The sequence below is a fragment of the Amblyraja radiata genome, chromosome 14, assembly GCF_010909765.2.
Source record: "Amblyraja radiata isolate CabotCenter1 chromosome 14, sAmbRad1.1.pri, whole genome shotgun sequence".
NCBI classification, from domain to species: Eukaryota; Metazoa; Chordata; class Chondrichthyes; order Rajiformes; family Rajidae; genus Amblyraja; species Amblyraja radiata.
In genome coordinates this window covers 25,385,182-25,402,533 of record NC_045969.1, presented here as the reverse complement: position 1 = coordinate 25,402,533, position 17,352 = coordinate 25,385,182, and the positions used below count along the sequence as shown (strand labels likewise).

At 48.9% G+C, this 17,352-nt stretch overlaps 1 protein-coding gene across 1 annotated transcript in view; it reads left to right on the top strand.

Annotated features, from left to right (window-relative positions):
- The window catches only part of LOC116980893 (leucine-rich repeat-containing protein 63-like), a 30,200-nt gene that overhangs the window by 4,880 nt on the left and 7,968 nt on the right, over positions 1-17,352 (top strand). Inside the window, exon 3 of the mRNA XM_033033509.1 lies at positions 16,181-16,264. Within this exon, the coding sequence (XP_032889400.1) occupies positions 16,181-16,264 (84 nt within the window). The remainder of the gene's footprint in view (positions 1-16,180; positions 16,265-17,352) is intronic.

The window sequence follows — 17,352 nt, the reverse complement described above, 5'->3', positions numbered from 1 at the left end:
AGTTAGATGTGGCCCTTGTGCCTAAAGGGATCAGGGGGTATGGAGAGAAGGCAGGTACAGGATACTGAGTTGGATGATCAGCCACGATCATATTGAATGGTGGTGCAGGCTCGAAGGGCCGAATGGCCTACTCCTGCACTTAATTTCAATGGTTCTATGTTTCCCTCTCCTCACCCCTCTCCCCCACCCCCCTTCCCTCTCTACCACCACCCCCTTACCCCTACCCCTCTGTCCCTCTTTCACCACTCCCCCTACCCCTCCCTCACCACTCTTCCACTTCTATCCCCTTACCCGACGCCTCTCCCTCCCCCACCCCTCTCTCTTCCGCTCCCTTCCCCTCACCCCCCACCCCTTCCCCTCTGTCCCTCTTCCACCACTCCCCCGTCCCTCTTCAGCCACTCCCGCTACCCCTCTACCCTCCCTCCCTCCCCACTCTTCCACTTCTCTCCCACTCTCTCCTCCCCTCTCCTCACCCCTCTCCATCCCTCTCTCCCCCACCCCCTTCCCTCTCTCCCCCACCCCCTTCCCCCTACCCCTCTGTCCCTCTTCCATCACTCCCGCTACCCCTCTCCTCCTCCCTCCCCACTCTTCCACTTCTCTCCCCCTTCCCCTCCACTCTCCCTCCCCACTCTTTCCCCTCTCCCCCCACCCCTCTCCCCATCCCTCCCTCCTCCCCTCCCTCCCCATTCCCCCTCCCCCACATCTCTCTCCCCATCTCACACCCCCTACCCCGCTCTCCCTTCCCTCGAAGTTAGACATAAAAAAACCTGGATAAACTCAGCGGGTGCGGCAGCATCTATGGAGCGAAACCCGGAAGAAGGGTTTCGGCCAAAAACGTTGCCCTTTTCCTTCGGTCCATAGATGCTGCTGCAACCGCTGAGTTTATCCAGCATTTTTGTTGTTGTACCAGCCTCTCTCTCTCTCTGCCCTTCTCTCTTCTCTCGACTCATGCACGCCCGCTCCAACCCCTCCACCCCCCCTTCACCTCTCTCCCCCATCCTCTCCTCCCCCCCCCTCCCCTCCCCCTCTCCCTCTCCACCCTCCTCCTCCCCTTCCTCACACAATATTTTTTGTGGGGGCGGGTCCACAGTGTGTGTGACTGTTTGTGGAGGCAGCCACACGCTCTCCATTCAAGAAGACGCTCATCTGTTTGTGGAGGCGCGTGCTTAGTATGTGACCAAAGATCTTATAGCGGAGCTCTCCGCAACAAGATCTTTGTGTGTGACGACACACGCCCCCCCCCCCCCCCCCCCCTTTGGTGCGGGAGGCGCGCGCAGCATCTGAACGCTCAGCGATTATTCGAATTCTTCACTAACCGTCATTCTGACTTTGCTTGTGAAGAGAAAAGTCCTGAATTGCATTTGTCTGATGCAGGAAGATTGTTCCCGATGTTGGGGAAGTCCAGGACAAGCGGGTCACAGTTTAAGTATAAAGGGGAAATCCTTTAGTACTGAGATGAGGAAAACATTTTTCACACATATAGTGGTGAGTCTCTGGAACTCTCTGCCGCAGAAGGTAGTTGAGGCCAGTTCATTTTTTATATTTAAGAGGGAGTTAGATGTGGCCCTTGAGACTAAAGGGATCAGGGGGTATGGAGAGAAGGCAGGTATAGGATACTGAGTTGAATGATCAGCCATGATCATATTGAATGGTGGTGCAGGCTCGAAGGGCCGAATGGCCTACTCCTGCACTTGATTTCTATGCTTCTATGTTTCCATCCTCACCCCTCTCCCTCTCCCACCCATCCCTCTCTCCCCCACCCCCCTTCCCTCTCTACCACCACCCCCTTCCCCCTACCCCTCTGTCCCTCTTTCACCACTCCCCCTACCCCTCCCTCCCCACTCATCCACTTCTATCCCCTTACCCCACGCCTCTCCCACCCCACCCCTCTCTCTTCCGCTCCCTTCCCCTCTCTCCCCACCCCTTCCCCTACCCCTCTGTCCCTCTTCCACCACTCCCCCGTCTCTCTTCCACCACTCCCGCAACCCCGCTACCCCTCCCTCCCTCCCCACTCTACCACTTCTCTCCCCCTTCTCTCCTCCCCCTCTCCCTCTCCTCACCCCTCTCCCTCCCCTCTCTCCCCCACCCCCCTTCCCTCTCTACCCCACCCCCTTCCCTCTCCCCCCACCCCCTTCCCCCTATCCCTCTGTCCCTCTTCCATCACTCCCCCTACCCCTCTCCTCCTCCCTCCCCACTCTTCCACTTCTCTCCCCTTCCCCTCCACTCTCCCTCCCCACTCTTTCCCCTCTCTCCCCACCCTCTCCCCTCCCTCCTCCTCCCACTCCCCATCCTCCCCTCCCCCACATCTCTCTCCCCATCCCCCTCTCTCTCCCTACCCCGCTCTCCTTTCCCTCCCAAATCTGTCCCGTTTCCTCCACCCCCTCTCCCCTCCCTCCCCTCTTCACTTCCCCCCTCCCCCCCACCTGTGTATTTGGGGGGTGGTTAATGTGAGTTTGATGCCGCAGCCCCCCCTCCCCCCCCCCCCCCCCCGCAAAACGCCGTTGGGGAAACAGACCCAACGGGTCTGCACTTGGTCTAGTCTATCTTTAAAACTGTGTGCCTGTCGCCTGCCGTCCGTTCGGCTGCCTGCCTGCCTTTCGATTCGTTCCCATCGTGTGATGTCACAATGCCCAATGCTCGCAGATGTCCAATCGCAATGCCAAATGCTCGCAGATGTCCAATCGGAATGGATCCATTTACATGTACGGCTTCCGACTGCATTTCTTCCTTTGATTCCCTGCAACTCCGAAACCAGACGCAGAATCGCCGACATCTTTTCCATTTCGGTAGAGTTTTCACTTTTCTTTCTAAGTATCCGCTCCTCATTACATTTCGTCGTGTTTAAGTACACATTTTTAATCAAATCCCCCCCCCCAATATTTCAAAAATAAACTGGCTTCGCACCCATAGAAGCAGCACCAGCCCCAGCACCTGATGAACGTTCCATTGTGTGATGTCACAATGTCTGATGCTCACAGATGTCCAATCGGAATGGATTCATTTACATATGCCTTTGCAGGAGCCCCAGCTCCTGGTGAACGTTCCATTGTGTGATGTCACAATGCCCAATGCTCAAATACATTGTTGCCATAGAGGGAGTACAGAGAAGGTTCACCAGACTGATTCCTTAAATGTCAGGATTTTCAAATGAAGAAAAACTGGATAGACTCGCCTTGTACTCGCAAGATTTTAGAAGATTGAGGGGGTATCTTATAGAAACGTGTAACATTCTTAAGGGGTTGGACAGGCTAGATGCAGGAAGATTGTTCCGGATGTTGGGGAAGACCAGAACAAGGGGTCACACTTTAAGGATAAGGGGGAAATCCTTTAGGACAGAGATGAGAAAAACATTTTTCACACAGAGAGTGGTGAATCTCTGGAATTCTCTGCCACAGAAGGTAGTTGAGGTCAGTTAATTGGCTATATTTAAGAGGGAGTTAGATGTGGCCCTTGTGTATGGAGAGAAGGCAGGTACAGGATACTGAGTTGGATGATCAGCCATGATCATATTGAATGGTGGTGCAGGCTAGAAGGGCCGAATGGCCTACTCCTGCACTTAATTTCTATGTTTCCCTCTCCTCAACCCTCTCCCTCTTCCACCACTCCCGCTACCCCTCCCTCCCTCCCTCCCCACTCTTCCACTTCTCTCCCCTTCTCTCCTCCCCCTCTCCCTCTCCTCACCCCTCTTCCATCCCTCTCTCCCCCACCCCACCCCTTCCCTCTCTACCCCACCCCCTTCCCTCTCTCCCCCGCCCCCTTCCCCTCTGTCCCTCTTCCACCACTCCCCTACCCCTCCCTCTCCCACTTCTCTTCCCTTACCCCACCCCTCTCCCTCCCTCACCCCCCCTCCCTTCCCCTCTCTCCCCCACCCCTTCCCCTACCCCTCTGTCCCTCTTCCACCACTCCCCCTGTCCCTCTTCCACCACTCCTGCTACCCCTCTCCCCCTCCCTCCCTCCCTCCCTCCCCTCTCTTCCACTTCTCTCTCCCCCTCCAATTCCACTCTCCCCCTCCCTCCACACTCTTCCCCCTCTCCCTCCTCATTCCCTTACCATGCACAGTCTCTGTCTTTAAGAAGGAACTACAGATGCTGGAAAATCGAAGGTAGACATAAAAAAACGCTGGATAAACTCAGCGGGTGCGGCAGCATCTATGGAGCGAATTGAATGGTCAATGGTTTTGGCCGAAACCCGGAAGAAGGGTTTCGGCCAAAAATGTTGCCCTTTTCCTTCGGTCCATAGATGCTGCTGCACCCGCTGAGTTTATCCAGCTTTTTTGTTGTTGTACCAGCCTCTCTCTCTCTCTCTGCCCTTTTCTCTTCTCTCGACTCATGCACGCCCGCTCCAACCGCTCCCCCCCCCCCTTCACCTCTCTCCCCCATCCTCTTCTCCCCCCCCCTCCCCCTCTCCCTCTCCACCCTCCTCCTCCCCTTCCTCACAAAATATTTTTTGTGGGGGCGGGTCCTCAGTGTGTGTGAATGTTTGTGGAGGCGGCCACGCGCTCTCCATTCAAGAAGACGCTCATCTGTTTGTGGAGGCGCGTGCTTAGTATGTGACCAAAGATCTTATAGCGGAGCTCTCCGCAACAAGATCTTTGTGTGTGACGACACACGCTCCCCCCCCCCCCCCACCTTTGGTGCAGGAGGCGCGCGCAGCATCTGAACGCTCAGCGAATATTCGAATTCTTCACTAACCGTCATTCTGACTTTGCTTGTGAAGAGAAAAGTCCTGAATTGCATTTGTCTGATGCAGGAAGATTGTTCCCGATGTTGGAGAAGTCCAGGACAAGCGGGTCACAGTTTAAGGATAAAGGGGAAATCCTTTAGTACTGAGATGAGGAAAACATTTTTCACACAGAGAGTGGTGAGTCTCTGGAACTCTCTGCCACAGAAGGTAGTTGAGGTCAGTTCATTGGCTATATTTAAGAGGGAGTTAGATGTGGCCCTTGTGGCTAAAGGGATCAGGGGGTACGGAGAGAAGGCAGGTACAGGATACTGAGTTGGATGATCAGCCATGATCATATTGAATGGTGGTGCTGGCTCGAAGGGCCGAATGGCCTACTCCCGTCCCTCTTCTACCACTCCCGCTACCCCTCTACCCCTCCCTCCCCACTCTTCCACTTCTCTCCCACTCTCTCCTCGCCCCTCTCCCATCCCTCTCTCCCCCACCCCCCTTCCCTCTCTACCCCACCCCCTTCCCTCTCTACCCCACCCCCTTCCCTCTCTCCCCCCACCCCCTTCCCCCTATCCCTCTGTCCCTCTTCCATCACTCCCCCTACCCCTCTCCTCCTCCCTCCCCACTCTTCCACTTCTCTCCCCCTTCCCCTCCACTCTCCCTCCCCACTCTTTCCCCTCTCTCCCCCACCCCTCTCCCCCTCCCTCCCTCCTCCCCATCTTCCCCATCCCCCCTCCCCCACATCTCTCTCCCCATCTCTCACCCCCTACCCCGCTCTCCTTTCCCTCCCAAATCTATCCCGTTCATCCTCCTCCTCTCCCCTCCCTCCCCTCTTCTCACACCCCCCCCCCCCCCCCCCGCAAACGCCGTTGGGGAAACAGACCCAACGGGTCTGCACTTGGTCTAGTCTATCTTTAAAACTGTGTGCCTGTCGCCTGCCGTCCGTCCGGCTGCCTGCCTGCCTTTCGATTCGTTCCCATCGTGTGATGTCACAATGCCCAATGCTCGCAGATGTCCAATCGCAATGCCAAATGCTCGCAGATGTCCAATCGGAATGGAGCCATTTACATGTACGGCTTCCGACTGCATTTCTTCCTTTGATTCCCTGCAACTCCGAAACCAGACGCAGAATCGCCGACATCTTTTCCATTTCGGTAGAGATTTCACTTTTCTTTCTAAGTATCCGCTCCTCATTACATTTCGTCGTGTTTAAGTACACGTTTTTAATCAAATCCTTCCCCCCCCCCCCCCCCCCAAAATTTCAAAAATAAACTGGCTTCGCACCCATATAAACAGCACCAGCCCCAGCCCCTGATGAACGTTCCATTATGTGATGTCACAATGCCAAATGCTCACATATGTCCAATCGGAATGGATTCATTTACATATGCCTTTGCAGAAGCCCCAGCCCACGGTGAACGTTCCATCGTGTGATGTCACAATGCCCAATGCTCAAATACATTGTTGCCATAGAGGGAGTACAGAGAAGGTTCACCAGACTGATTACTGGGATGTCAGGATTTTCAAATGAAGAAAAACTGGATAGACTCACCTTGTACTCGCTAGATTTTAGAAGATTGAGCGGGTATCTTATAGAAACGTAAAACATTCTTAAGGGGTTGGACAGGCTAGATGCAGGAAGATTGTTCCGGATGTCGGGGAAGACCAGAACAAGGGGTCACACTTTAAGGATAAGGGGGAAATCCTTTAGGACAGAGATGAGAAAAACATTTTTCACACAGAGAGTGGTGAATCTCTGGAATTCTCTGCCACAGAAGGTAGTTGAGGTCAGTTCATTGGCTATATTTAAGAGGGAGTTAGATGTGGCCCTTGTGTATGGAGAGAAGGCAGGTACAGGATACTGAGTTGGATGATCAGCCATGATCATATTGAATGGTGGTGCAGGCATAGAAGGGCTGAATGGCCTACTCCTGCACTTAATTTCTATGTTTCCCTCTCCTCAACCCTCTCCCTCTCCCACCCATCACTCTCTCCCCCACCCCCCTTCCCTCTCTCCCCCGCCCCCTTGCCCTCTGTCCCTCTTCCACCAGTCCCTCTACCCCTCCCTCCCCACTCTACCACTTCTCTACCCTTACCCCACCCCTCTCCCTCCCACACCCCTCTCTCTTCCCCGCCCTGTCCCACCCCTTCCCCTACCCCTCTGTCCCTCTTCCACCACTCCCCCGTCCCTCTTCCACCACTCCCGCTACCCCTCCCTCCCTCCCCACTCTACCACTTCTCTCCCCCTTCTCTCCTCCCCCTCTCCCTCTCCTCACCCCTCTTCCATCCCTCTCTCCCCCACCCCTTCCCCCTCTACCCCACCCCCTTCCCTCTCTCCCCTGCCCCCTTCCCCTCTGTCCCTCTTCCACCACTCCCCCTACCCCTCCCTCTCCCACTTCTCTTCCCTTACCCACCCCTCTCCCTCCTTCACCCCCCCTCCCTTCCCCTCTCTCCCCCACCCCTTCCCCTACCCCTCTGTCCCTCTTCCACCACTCCCCCTGTCCCTCTTCCACCACTCCTGCTACCCCTCTCCCCCTCCCTCCCTCCCTCCCCTCTCTTCCACTTCTCTCTCCCCCCACCCCTATCCCCCTCCAATTCCACTCTCCCCCTCCCTCCACACTCTTCCCCCTCTCCCTCCTCATTCCCTTACCGTGCACAGTCTCTGTCTTTAAGAAGGAACCACAGATGCTGGAAAATCGAAGGTAGAAATAAAAAAAGCTGGATAAACTCAGCGGGTGCGGCAGCATCTATGGAGCAAATTGAATGGTCAACGTTTTTGGCCGAAACCCGGAAGAAGGGTTTCGGCCAAAAACGTTGCCCTTTTCCTTCGGTCCATAGATGCTGCTGCACCCGCTGAGTTTATCCAGCTTTTTTGTTGTTGTACCAGCCTCTCTCTCTCTCTCTCTGCCCTTTTCTCTTCTCTCGACTCATGCACGCCCGCTCCAACCGCTCCCCCCCCCCTTCACCTCTCTCCCCCATCCTCTTCTCCCCCCCCCTCCCCCTCTCCCTCTCCACCCTCCTCCTCCCCTTCCTCACAAAATATTTTTTGTGGGGGCGGGTCCTCAGTGTGTGTGACTGTTTGTGGAGGCAGCCACGCGCTCTCCATTCAAGAAGACGCTCATCTGTTTGTGGAGGCGCGTGCTTAGTATGTGACCAAAGATCTTATAGCGGAGCTCTCCGCAACAAGATCTTTGTGTGTGACGACACACGCTCCCCCCCCCCCCCCCCCCCCTTTGGTGCAGGAGGCGCGCGCAGCATCTGAACGCTCAGCGAATATTCGAATTCTTCACTAACCGTCATTCTGACTTTGCTTGTGAAGAGAAAAGTCCTGAATTGCATTTGTCTGATGCAGGAAGATTGTTCCCGATGTTGGAGAAGTCCAGGACAAGCGGGTCACAGTTTAAGGATAAAGGGGAAATCCTTTAGTACTGAGATGAGGAAAACATTTTTCACACAGAGAGTGGTGAGTCTCTGGAACTCTCTGCCACAGAAGGTAGTTGAGGTCAGTTCATTGGCTATATTTAAGAGGGAGTTAGATGTGGCCCTTGTGGCTAAAGGGATCAGGGGGTACGGAGAGAAGGCAGGTACAGGATACTGAGTTGGATGATCAGCCATGATCATATTGAATGGTGGTGCAGGCTCGAAGGGCCGAATGGCCTACTCCTGCACTTAATTTCCATGCTTCTATGTTTCCCTCTTGTCACCCCTCTCCCTCTCCCACCCACCCCTCTCTCCCCCACCCCCCTTCCCTCTTTACCACCACCCCCTTACCCCTACCCCTCTGTCCCTCTTTCACCACTCCCCTACCCCTCCCTCCCCACTCTTCCACTTCTATCCCCTTACCCGACGCCTCTCCCTCCCCCACCCCTCTCTCTTCCGTTCCCTTCCCCTCTCTCCCCCACCCCTTCCCCTCTGTCCCTCTTCCAACCACTCCCCCGTCCCTCTTCTACCACTCCCGCTACCCCTCTACCCTTGCCTCCCTCCCCACTTCTCTCCGACTCTCTCCTCCCCCCTCTCCCTTCCCTCTCTCCCCACCCCCCTTCCCTCTCTACCCCACCCCCTTCCCTCTCTCCCCCCACCCCCTTCCCCTATCCCTCTGTCCCTCTTCCATCACTCCCCCTACCCCTCTCCTCCTCCCTCCCCACTCTTCCACTTCTCTCCCCCTTCCCCTCCTCTCCCTCCCCACTCTTTCCCCTCTCTCCCCCACCCCTCTCCCCCTCCTCCCCATCTTCCCCATCCGCCCTCCCCCACATCTCTCTCCCCATCTCACACCCCCTACCCCGCTCTCCTTTCCCTCCCAAATCTATCCCGTTTCCTCCTCCTCCTCTCCCCTCTTCTCACCCCCCCCCCCCCCCCCGCAAACGCCGTTGGGGAAACAGACCCAACGGGTCTGCACTTGGTCTAGTTTATATATAAAAATCTTGAGAAATATATATGTGTGTTATATGATTATACACATCTATATCACATTCATATATGTGTGTGGTTTTTTTTCCTACACAATCTAATCAGTTGTATGGTCGCTGAATAAAATCATCCTTAAGTTATACATCATTTGTTAATCTTGCTCAAAACTAATTTTATTTTGTTAAATACTTCATTTAGATAACCCCACCATTACAGACAGATCTCATTCCACTCTCTGGCTATTGGGAAGACCAGACCCATTTTATTGTTGAAAAACAATTCCATAGACACAAAAAAACATTAAGGAACATTCCAAGAGTAGAGCAACTGGAATCTTCATATTGCTATTATTTTACCAAATACCGCAGTTGTGAACAGTGTGATTAGATGAATTACAGAGTGCAAGTTTAATACAAAAATCAACTCAAACACAGCACATGAGCCATTTAACAATATATTTTTTTAAACATTAAAAAAGAAAATTAACAGAATTATAATTTATTAACATATTAATCATGAACAAAAAAGAACATAATTATGAATCTAACCCTTATCTCACACACAAACTGTCCCCCCCCGCAACGCTGATTACACTGCGAGAGGGATAACCAAAGTTGGGTCGAGTTTACTGAAATGGCCGAATAAATGGCCGACATTCCGCTCCGTTGCGTACTACACGTCAGCCCATTGGATTTAGCAGAAGTGGACTATCTTGCTCCGCTATAGGATCTTTGGTCTAAACTGTATTGCCTTCCACCATAGTGAAGAATGCTGTGGTGGATGGCTGTGTTGAATTGTGTTGTGTATTGTGTTCTTTTTTAATTGTAACGCTGCATGGTAAATTATATTTCACTGCACCTTATGCTGCATGTGACAAATAAATTTGAATTTGAACTTGAAAGGTGTCATTAACAGTGTTACCAACTGACACTAAACAATAAACTGCTAATTAAAGCTCCGTTTGGGTGTCACAGGATCAGTCCGCTCCAGACCTCATCACAGACGGTCAAAAAATTGATGAAAGTGCTGAATTTTAAAGGTGAGGTGAGAGCCAGTAAAGCAGCATTTGACTGACAATGACTTTGGAGAGGCTCATACTGGTCAATGGATACTAAGGATAAAACATTGCAATGACTGGTGTTATCTTTCACAAAGCTAGATGTCATTGTTGGAGGTCAATCATTCCAGCTCTAGGGCATTGCTCCAGGACTTCTTTAGATTAGGTACTGATTGTGGAAGATCCGCCATGATCACATTGAAGGGCCGAATGGCCTACTCCTGCACCTATTGTCTATTAATTAATCTACCTGCATAATCTTCAGAGCCATGTGCATGCCATCTAATTATACTCTGTACATGGCATACCAGCCAGTCAGACCAAAATGCCCATTAAATCTATCAAACCGTGTTGGTGCTGAAGTTGTTGTAGTTGACAACACTTGAAAACAAGGCACTTTTCATTTGCCTACCAAATACACATGAGATATTAAAGATGCCTGGGTAGGTAGAACGTATGGGTAGTGAACATTGAAGCAAATCTTGTTCCAAATAGTGCCAAGAGCTGCCATTACTGGCCATAAGACCGTGGATCTTCCTGATGTGATCTTTGGAAATATTAAGAAAACTAAAAAAAGTATGTGAACACCTGAGCTCAGATTTTTTCCTCTGTGTGCAGGTAGTTGAAGAATGGCCAAGCTGTTCTTAAAGGGCCTGTCCCACTTGGCGATTTTTTTCGGCAACTGCCAGCATCATTGACCGACGTATCAGGGTCGCCAAAAGATTTTGAACATTTCAAAACCCAGCTGCGAGAAAAAAAATGTTAAAGCTTTTATGATCCTCTTTGGCACATAGAATTATGTGAACAGCTGCCAGTGACGAGTGCCTTCAGAAAGCTGCTGTGTGTTTAAAGTTTATTGCCAAAAATACCAGTCAGCTCTTTAGTGTGTAACGACATGAGGTTTTTGCCATACTTTTACGGATGACAAAAACGTATTTTATGGATTTACATATTTTTTCATATTGTCTGTTTCTTCTTTAAGATATATCAATTCCCCTGCCTCGAATTGCTGAACTTAAGAGGCAAACCAATTGCACATTGGAAATGCTGATGACGAGTTTGGTTTTTGCTGTGTAAGTTAATGGAAAATTACAGCGCTGAGTGGGAAAATACTAGGTTCTGTTGCAGTTGTGATGACAAAGTAAAGCCCCTGTCCCACTTACGTGCCATTGGCACGCTAATTACGCGACCTCTTCGATGCGTTGCGGCGCGATGGCCCCGCGAGAGTCGTGCTTGACTTCTTGCACCTGCACAGCCGTCTGGAGCGCGTGGCGTCATTTGACGATGGACACAAAATGCAGGAGTAACTCAGCGGGAGCGGCAGCATCTCTGGAGAGAAGCAGTGGATGATGTTTCGGGTCGAGACTCTCCTTCAGTCTGAAAGAAGGGTCTTGACCCGAAACGTCATCCATTCCTTCTCTCCAGAGATGCTGCCAGTCCCGCTGAGTTACTCCTGCATTTTGTGTCTATCTTCAATTTTCTTGGCCCCGCTCTGGGAGTAGAAGTGGGGGCAGATCCGGATGTGCAACGGCCGTGAGCCCCAGGCTGAGTTCGATGATCGTTTGCCTGCGTCTGCTGCTGTTGGAGGTGAGACGTTGCGTTGCGCCAGGGTCTTGGGCTTGTCCCACTTTGGCCGTCAGTTACGCGACAGGCCGGTGGCGCGCAAAGATTTCGTTCGGTACAAAATCCCGGAGCGCCGGGCGATACCGCGCACAACTCCATACCCCTCCGCGCTTCTCAGTGGGACCGGCCCCGCGCGGCCACACGATGCCCGTGCCAAGGACACATGTGGGACAGGGCCTTTAGACACTAATTTTGAGGAACCTGACTGTTTGTGATAATGAAACCATGCGCTTGCGATTCAATTGTTTGAGTCATTTAACCTGATCACTGGTGACAGGGGCGAAAATCGCTATCAAAACATGGGGGACTTCTTGGTGGCCGCACACACATGCGCGAGGCTTCGGAGGCTTTGGCCATGCAACATCGGGAGCTGACCTGGTTGGTGACCGTCCGCCCCGAATCGTGGGGCTTGAATCGGCCCGTACGCGGCTTAAATTCGGCCGTGGGATCTTCCATCGTCCAGCGGGGGCTTCAAGATCGGGAGCATCGATTGCCTCGACGCAGCAGTTTGATTGCCTGACCGCGGGCCGATTTTAAGCCACACCGGGCGATGAAAGGTCCGGCGAATGGGCCGATTCAGCCCTTAGAAAGCGTCTGATACCCGCTTGAATCTTTCAAAAGCTACAAAGTGATAAATAACACTTAAACAAATAAAACTGAAGCAAATAAAGGCAAACAGAAGAACCAACCTTGGAGGGGAGAGAGCGAAATGGGAAAAAATACTAAATAACGTGTGTGACCGTGAATGAGGGATTTACCTGCAAGCCAGCCAGGAAACCTGTTCAACCTGAGCCCTTAATGAGTTGACCCGTTTATATCCAATACCCGTTTAAATCTTTCCCATCCACCGATACAATTAGTTCAAATGGTAATTGTACCCGCATCAGACAGTTTCAAGAAATTCTCCGTGAATACCTTCAGTAATACTTGAAGGTCAAAACACAATTGGTGATAAATCGTGTTAATACGATGTTAATAGTGACATTTAACAAGCGCTTAACAGTGACTGTTAACAGATCGTTTTCATCTCAGAGGAATCAAGTGATAAACGACTCCAATCGCTCGAGTATTGTATGTCTGTGGAATGGATGAGCATGGAGGTATTGTCCCCCACCTCTCAAAACATGGGGGGTTTGTTCTCTCAAGGTGTGGATTGTTTTCTTGCTGAAATTGATATTGTTTCTCGTCTCAAGTCATGGCTTTTAAAACATGGGAGGGGGGGGGTGAGAGACACACACAATTTCCTGGCCTTTACTCACGCAGGGACCACACACACACACACACACACTCTTGTGGATCCTCCACCTTTCTCTTCCAAAGTCAACAATCAGTTCCTTAGTTTAACTGATGTTGAGAGCAAGAAGGTTGTTCTGGCACCATTTGGTCAGTGTTAAAAGTGGAAGATATGATTTCTCTAAACAGCTTCTTGCTTTACATTTGCAGAGAACTTATCGGTCGACAGATGTTCGTTTCAAGAACAATCAGAAAGAAAGACTTTCGATATTTTTTACAGAAAGAACTGCTTCATTATAGCTACCTATCCTGCTCTGATAACTATTTTTCATCCATGAGCTTTGCTTGGGTTTGAAATTTAGGGTAAAATATGATTAAGGTTCCTCAGTCACTTGCCGTTAAATTGTTTGAGATAGTGTCTTTGAAATGAAGTATTAAAATGAGCTCTAGTCTACTTGTTGACTTGAATGCTGCATGATGGAGAGCGGGGATGCAGGCAATGTATCAGTCTCACAGCTACTTTGACTCGGGTTCAAGTTGCAGCTACTACGGCAATGCAAGTTTTACACATTCTTGTCTCCCCACAATGGAAATTTCCAGACGAATATGGATGCTTTGGCCATTGGAGCTTCCAAGTTTTAGATTAGCAAACTTTGTGTGGAGAACTTATCCAGAAAAAGAATTAGTGGTGGGATAGAATAATTCCATCATCCTCGTTTCAGAATTTGAATTTATCTGCAAATAAAAAGCTGATAATAAATGTGAGCATCAAGTTGTTGGATTTTTGGAAAAGCCCAACTGGTTTACTTATGTAATTTAGGGAAATGGATCTAGTTTCTTTGCCTGGGTTTGGTTTAAATGCGACTCGATTCGGTGGTCCACTTCCTTTTAATTTCCCTTTGAAGCTTAGTAAAAAACATAGTTGTATCAAGCTGAAACAAACTGCTACCAGTATTTCGGGTAGAAGGAACTCCATCACCTGATCAAGGCAGAAGCATGGCCAATAATAGTGACTTCGGAGAGCAATGCCAAAAACAAGTGACTTCTAAAAATGAAATTGTGCTACAGATCAGCCACAATCTATTTGAATGGCAGAACAGTCTTAGGGGAACTGAATGTCTTACTTCTGTTCCTAACTTCTCAAACAAAAGCCTTTTAAAGAGGAAACCAAATGCTTGGGCACAATGCATTTGAAATGAAGTGAAACCAAGCATGTCACTCTGCAAGCTTAATTTGGAAATCGAATAACTTAATGCAAAGATGCATTCAGCTGTTATAATTTCCAAAACAATTGTAATGGATATTTACTCTGAAATTATTTTCATATATATATATATATATATATATATATATATATATATATATATATATATATCATATCATACATATCATATATATTTAAAGTAAAGCAATCTGTCAGTAAAACATAAGGTAGACAAAAATGCTGGAGAAACAGAGCGGGTGAGGCAGCATTTATGGAGCGAAGGAAATAGGTGACCTTTTGGGGGAAACCCACCACCCTTGGTGTAAAAAGGTCACCAAATCTTCTCCCCTTCCCCCCCACGTCACCTTAAACCTATATCCTCTAGTTCTCGATTTGCTTACTCTAGTCAAAAGACTTCATTTACCCAATCTATTCCTCTCATGAGCTTGTACACCTTTATGATCACCCCTCATCCTCCTATGTACAAGGAATAAAGTCCTAGACTGCTCAACCTCAAGGTAAATCTTTGCCACCTCCATTTCTTTTTGTCTGTTGCATTAAATCTGCTTTATCCGATGCTACTGGAAGCATTTATCATTCCTTCCTTTATCAAAAATCTCTGGGCTTGAACACACACTCAAATCTCTTAAATTTTTCTGTTCTCCAGTAAACAATTTCTGTTTCTCTAGTCCCTCGTGAAAATATCCCATCTATGTTTCCATTCTAATAAATCTATTTCGTACCATCACTTGACACTTAAGACATACTTCATAAAGTGTGATGCCCAAAGTTGGCCAAAATAATACTGCTGGTGTGTTTTCTAAAAGTTCAGAGCAACTTTGTTACCTTAATAAATCCAAGGATCTCTTTTAAACAACTTTCTCAGCTGCCTTTCTCAAGTTTATATGAACTCACTCCTGTTTCCCCTTTAAGATTGTACCATTTAGTTAATTGCCTCTCATTTATTTTACCAAACTTAATTACTTCAGCCTTCCTCGCATTAATTTTAACTTGCAATATGTCCATCTGTTTTATAAGTCTATCTCTTCCTGAAATCTGCTGCTTTCTTTCTCATTGGTCACTGTATTGTCATATGCCATCTTCTTGCTATTGAAGGAGTGCAGCGTAGGTTTACAAGGTTAATTCCCGGGATGGCGGGACTGTCATGTGCTGAGAGAATGGAGCAGCTGGGCTTGTACACTCTGGAGTTTAGAAGGATAAGAGAGGATCTCATTGACACATATAAGATTGGTAAGGGCTTGGACACGCTAGAGGCAGGAAACATGTTCCCGATGTTGGGGGAGTCCAGAACCAGGGGCCACAGTTTAAGAATAAGGAGTAAGCCTTTTAGAACGGAGACGAGGAAACTTTTTCTCACAGAGAGTGGTGAGTCTGTGGAATTCTCTGTCTCAGAGGGCGGTGGAGGCAGGTTCTCTGGATGATTTCAAGAGAGAGCTAGATAGGGCTCTTAAAAATTGCGGAGTCAGGGGATATGGGGAGAAGGCAGGAACGGGGTACTGATTGGGGATGATCAGCCATGATCCCGTTGAATGGCGGTGCTGGCTCGAAGGGCCAAATGGACTACTCCTGCACCTATTGTCTGTTGTCTATTGCCATTTATGCACTATATACACAAGTGTGGGTCATTAATACCAGTATGAAATAGGGGAAATTGTAGAACTTCTAACAAGGAACAAAGAAGTGGCAGAGCAATTAAACAAATACTTCAGTTCTCTCTTCACGGAATAGGACATACATAACTTCTTAGAAATGCTAGAGAACCAAGAGTCTAAAGAAAAGGAGGCGTTAAAGTAAATCACTGTAAGTTAACAAAATGGTGCCATAGAACTCAAAGGCACTGACAGCCTATTAGTGGGCATGATGATCTACATCTCAGAGTGCTAAAAGATGTAACCATAGAAATAGTGGGCACTTTAATTGTAGAGAGATTCATTTTTAAAAATATGTGGATATTTTCTTTACAGGCTGTTCCTTTTGACACATCTTCAGTCACTCAATGTTGCCTACAACAAGATCTCTTTCATTCCCAATGACATTAGAAACCTCAGGTTAGTGATCTTTAACCTTTGCAATTAATTGCACCATTTCCAATCTTATGATTTGAATCATGTAAAAGCAGGTTAGTTTTCAATATACTTTCTGATTATTGGGATTACTTTGAACTATTCAACACCTATTGAACTTTTAAATTACGATATAATTGCAGTTGTAAAATTGTCACCGAATTTTATATCATGAATTTGAAAGACATAACAAAATGCTGTCAAATTGTAATAAATGTGTACTAAGCATGCAGAACATAATTTTCTTCATAAATGTAAGGTAGCATTTTGCTAGGAGGAATGAGGGGGCACAATCATTTCATAAAATATCCGATAGGGGAGGGATTGACAAGTTAAAAGGAGATAAGCAAACTTCAATTTAATTATTAGACAAATAGAATTTAGTTTCTTTACCTTTGAATAGAAAAGAACTGGTGATTAGGCTATACTTGGAGGATTGTTTTCAGTTCTCGTCCTTATTATATTATATATATATAATTATTGATAATATTTCAAAAAATCAGATTAAATTATGATGCCAAAACTGAAAAGTTATAACTATTGGGAAAGGAGGTACAGATTGAAGCTTACTCTCCATTAGGTTTTCAAAGTTATGGAGGGGGTTAATAAAGTCAATGAAAAGACTTATTCCACATTTGCGAGTTGACTGTGTGAAACTATGGGCCAAGAAAATGAAAAGGAATTTACAAGAAACATATCTTACCCAATATATGCATTTCTCTCTAGGCCAACAGAACACTATAACTCTGCTCATTCCAATAAGCGAGTTCGGTATTCCGACTGCACATGCCCAGGTCATAGGTCACAAGCGAAAAACACTGGTGGCAGCCGTGCTGTGGCATGGACACAGACGTGCGCCTCATCCGCAGCCAGGATCGATCCCGCGTCTCCGGCGCCACAATCGCTGCCGAACCATCACTGGACCATCCCCGTCCCCTCCCAAGCTCCGGGCTGGTGTCCAGGCAGGGTTGCAGGTTAACCTAGCGAGACAGGCAGTGTTGAGCTGGATTCAGCGCTGCTTCTCTATGCTGGCTGTGGGTCTGGGGGCGCCACTCCCGTCTGATTCCTGACGT